Here is a 3986-nt window from a genome sequence, read left to right on the forward strand (position 1 = left end):
ACATATGTCTTGCCATCATATACAAGAAAGGAAACCTGTACATATGTCTTGCCATCACATACGAGAAAGGAAACCTGTACATATATCTTTGCCATCATATACAAGAAAGGAAACCTGTACATATGTCTTGCCATCACATACGAGAAAGGAAACCTGTACATATGTCTTGCCATCATATATGAGAAAGGAGACTTGTACATATATCTTTGCCATCATATACAAGAAAGGAAACTTGTACATATGTCTTGCCATCATATACAAGAAAGGAAACTTGTACATATGTCTTGCCATCATATACAAGAAAAGAAACTTGTACATATGTCTTGCCATCATATACAAGAAAAGAAACTTGTACATATATCTTGCCATCATATACAAGAAAGGAAACCTGTACATATGTCTTGCCATCATATACAAGAAAAGAAACCTGTACATATGTCTTGCCATCATATGCAATAAAAGAAACCTGTACATATGTCTTGCCATCATATACAAGAAAGGAAACCTGTACATATGTCTTGCCATCATATACAAGAAAGGAATCCCGCATCTTATTATAATACATCAAACCATGTTAACATTTAATAGAAATCATTGAAAAAAAAACAAACATGAATTATTAACTCAAAAGTTATAAATTACACGAGGGAAGGTTTATAAACAATGTGATGTTAACTTGATAATTAAACCAACGGTACAAAAATTAACTAATTTGTATCAACAAAAATACATTTAATAAAATTCCCATTTTCAACTGGACAACTAAGATCGTTTGATTAATAAGAAAAACTACAAAATGAAAAAAAAAATGTTTTTTTGTATATGTGTCTATTTTAGCCACAGATTTGAAAGAAGAATATAGAGAAGCCTTAATTAAGGGTCTGCCCTACCCCATTCTGACTATAGCAGAGTATCTGAGTCAGGATCTAGAAGGGTTCTGCTGGGGTCGCCGGTACCGCTTAGCTGGGTATTACTCTGGTTTTCTTATGTGGTAAGTTGCTAATGTGACGTCACTAAAATGTTTCAAATCTGTATGGTTAAGCGATAGGTATAACTTTTGTAGTTGGTAGATTAAGTATGTCAAAATAAATTTCTATCAGTATTTTTGCATCTAATGAGAAATTAGCAATATATTCTCCAACCCAATACAGCAAATTACCAATAAAATAACTTCCCCAATCCCCACAGCGTTTAATTTCAGCTCACTGGGGTTTATTGGGGGCTCTTTATCTTTTTTATGAAACTGTTACAAATCGTTTTTAATAGATATTGTGTGATTGATGTTTGGGGTAACGATATTAATCCACAAAAGGAATAATGGAATCAAAATATTAACCACCAGAGGTCACTTTATTTCTTGACTCGTTTTATCAGAAAACAAACTTTTACATCGTTAGTCATGAATATTAAAGGTGCATTTTTGAATAATCTATAATCTGACTGTATTATTAAATCATGTACTTCTCAAACTGAGTTAGGGATTATTCATTCGGGTCATTTCGATCAATTTTTTTACCCAACATGAAGACGACGTATAAACAATCAAACATGCGAATGTGTTTCGTACATTTATGCCTCCCCCCAGTGACACAGCGGTATGTCTGCGGACTTACAACGCTAGAATCCGGGTTTTGATACCCGTGGTGGGCAGAACACAGATAGCCCATTGTGTAGCCTTTGTGCTTAATTACAAACAAACTCGTACATTTACAGAGATTGACTTCATTATATTTAAATTATTTTTGAACCTCGCCATGTCATTACAGTTAATGCTGCCATGTCCGATCATGTTCTGTCTGACGACCATGCATATTGAAAATAGCCCTGCAGCATAGTTCCATTGCAGATGGCTCTGTCGTAAGACGTCCATGTTCAAAGCACACTCGTTCTTTCTGAATGCTTTCCACAATCCATCTTGTGTACGAGAATGACAATTTCCTGTAGACCAATTCAACAGTCTGATCACACAGTAATCCATAGGCACTGTGTCAAGCGACTTGACTAGTATGGAATTGCATGGAATAGCACAAATGCCTGTTTCATTCTTCAAGTGCTTGAGGTATGTGACTGTTATGTTGCGGAAGCAACTTCTGTACACATGACTTGTGTCACTTTTCCAGACGGAGATCCTTTTTTGTTATGTTGTGTATTGTTGCCTGGGGCACGTGCATAGCTTTTGTCATTGACCTTTGTTTTTAATGGGATCTCACCCAGAAGCGTCTTTAGACACTGGCACACGAGGCCCGAGCTCCAATTCAATTTGACTGTGCCCCGAATCCTCAGTTGGTGTCTTGAAAAATTAAAATAGAAAACCATGATCGATATCATACTGAAACGACGAAAATTTTCGCGCCTATGAGCCCGATCCACGAATCTTCTAAATACCAAGCAATGCGTCTGATCTCTCCTATTACTGTACAAGACGTCACGCTTTGTTTACAACGGCTAGGGCTCGACTTGTTGCAGGTCTCTTTCTGGATGGGCCTGGTTTCTTAAGTTGACCTATATTTCTCTGTTTTCGAATGCCATTAAGTACAAGAGATATCCTTGTCTGGGAAGATCTAATTTCCCGATCTAAACACATGCTTATGATCTAAGTGTATGAATATTTTGCTCTGGAAAAAGCTGTTACATACCCCTCCCAAAAGCGATCAATTTTCGGGGGACAACACGCTGCCTACCTTAATACCAAACAATGGCAATATGTAGTTATAATACATTCTGTTCCACCACAACTTTATATCGACTGTGGTTATCACATCACTTCCTAATTTACATATTCAAAATCTCTTTAATATAACGTACTCAACCCTCTACATCCTCTATATGTTTTCTCATCTATCAAAAACAATTGTTTTCAATGAAAGAGTTCAGGCTAGCAATGCTAATGTTTTGTAAATATTTTGTATTTCTTTCACCAGGGTGGCGTTTTCTTTGTGGCTGTTGATGAACATCTTGCTGTGCACCGTACCCAGGTATGGAGCATACTGTATGCAGCTCACTGGCGGAGCCATGCTTTCCACCAACGCTGTTTTTGTTCTCCTTATACCAAGGAAACCTTTGTCTATTCCTTTTGAAGGAGGACATCTTTCGTTTCGTTATGGCTGGTGTTTCTGGCTAGTTTTAGTAGCTGGTAGGTTTAATTTCATTTGTTTGTTTGAGTACATATTTCAAAAATATCTTTGTGTTATGTCATTACACATTCAAACATTACACCTGATCTGATTCCACATTAAACAGGAATAGTGTACTGTGTTTGACCTAAGTTTCATTTTATTCTTCTATTTAATAAACTTGTGTTTGTCTTAATGTATGTTAATGGAAGAGGTGCTGATTCTGTAAAGCTATATCTGTTTATTTATAACTTGCTGTGTTATTATATTCATATTTATATCAACATTTCTTTGTAAATATTTTATCTAAGCCTTCTTGTTGAATATATTTACCTTCTTAAATTGATCAGTGGGATGTTTTCGGGCTCTATTATGTACAGTAACTGCATTTTTTAATTCAGTAAAATCACACTCTTCTGAACGTCTTGAAAGTTTTCAATAGCTCTGTTGTATGATGTGTGTAAAGCTTTCAAGAGCTCTGTTGTATGATGTGTTTACAGTTTTCAAGAGCTCTGTCGTATGATGTAAGTACAGTTTTCGAGAGCTCTGTTGTATGATGTGTTTACAGTTTTCGAGAGCTCTGTCGTATGATGTGTTTACAGTTTTCGAGAGCTCTGTCGTATGATGTATGTACAGTTTTCGAGAGCTCTATTGTACGATGTATGTACAGTTTTCAAGAGCTCTGTTGTATGATGTATGTACAGTTTTTCAAGAGCTCTGTTGTATGATGTGTTTACAGTTTTCGAGAGCTCTGTTGCATGATGTGTTTACAGTTTTCAAGAGTTCTATTGTACGATGTGTTTACAGTTTTCGAGAGCTCTGTTGTATGATGTGTTTACAGTTTTCGAGAGCTCTGTTGTACGATGTATGTAC

General features: G+C 36.1%; 1 protein-coding gene across 1 annotated transcript in view; it reads left to right on the forward strand.

Moving 5' to 3' along the window:
• LOC106466656 (dual oxidase maturation factor 2-like) overlaps window positions 1-3986 on the forward strand; it is a gene marked incomplete at its 5' end in the record, with an annotated part of 22535 nt that overhangs the window by 7793 nt on the left and 10756 nt on the right. The window contains 2 exons of the mRNA XM_013926948.2: window positions 838-991; window positions 2922-3133. Coding sequence (XP_013782402.1) covers window positions 838-991; window positions 2922-3133 — 366 coding nt within the window. The remainder of the gene's footprint in view (window positions 1-837; window positions 992-2921; window positions 3134-3986) is intronic.

This window comes from Limulus polyphemus, unplaced genomic scaffold (genome assembly GCF_000517525.1).
Source record: "Limulus polyphemus unplaced genomic scaffold, Limulus_polyphemus-2.1.2 Scaffold2335, whole genome shotgun sequence".
Taxonomy (NCBI): Eukaryota; Metazoa; Arthropoda; class Merostomata; order Xiphosura; family Limulidae; genus Limulus; species Limulus polyphemus.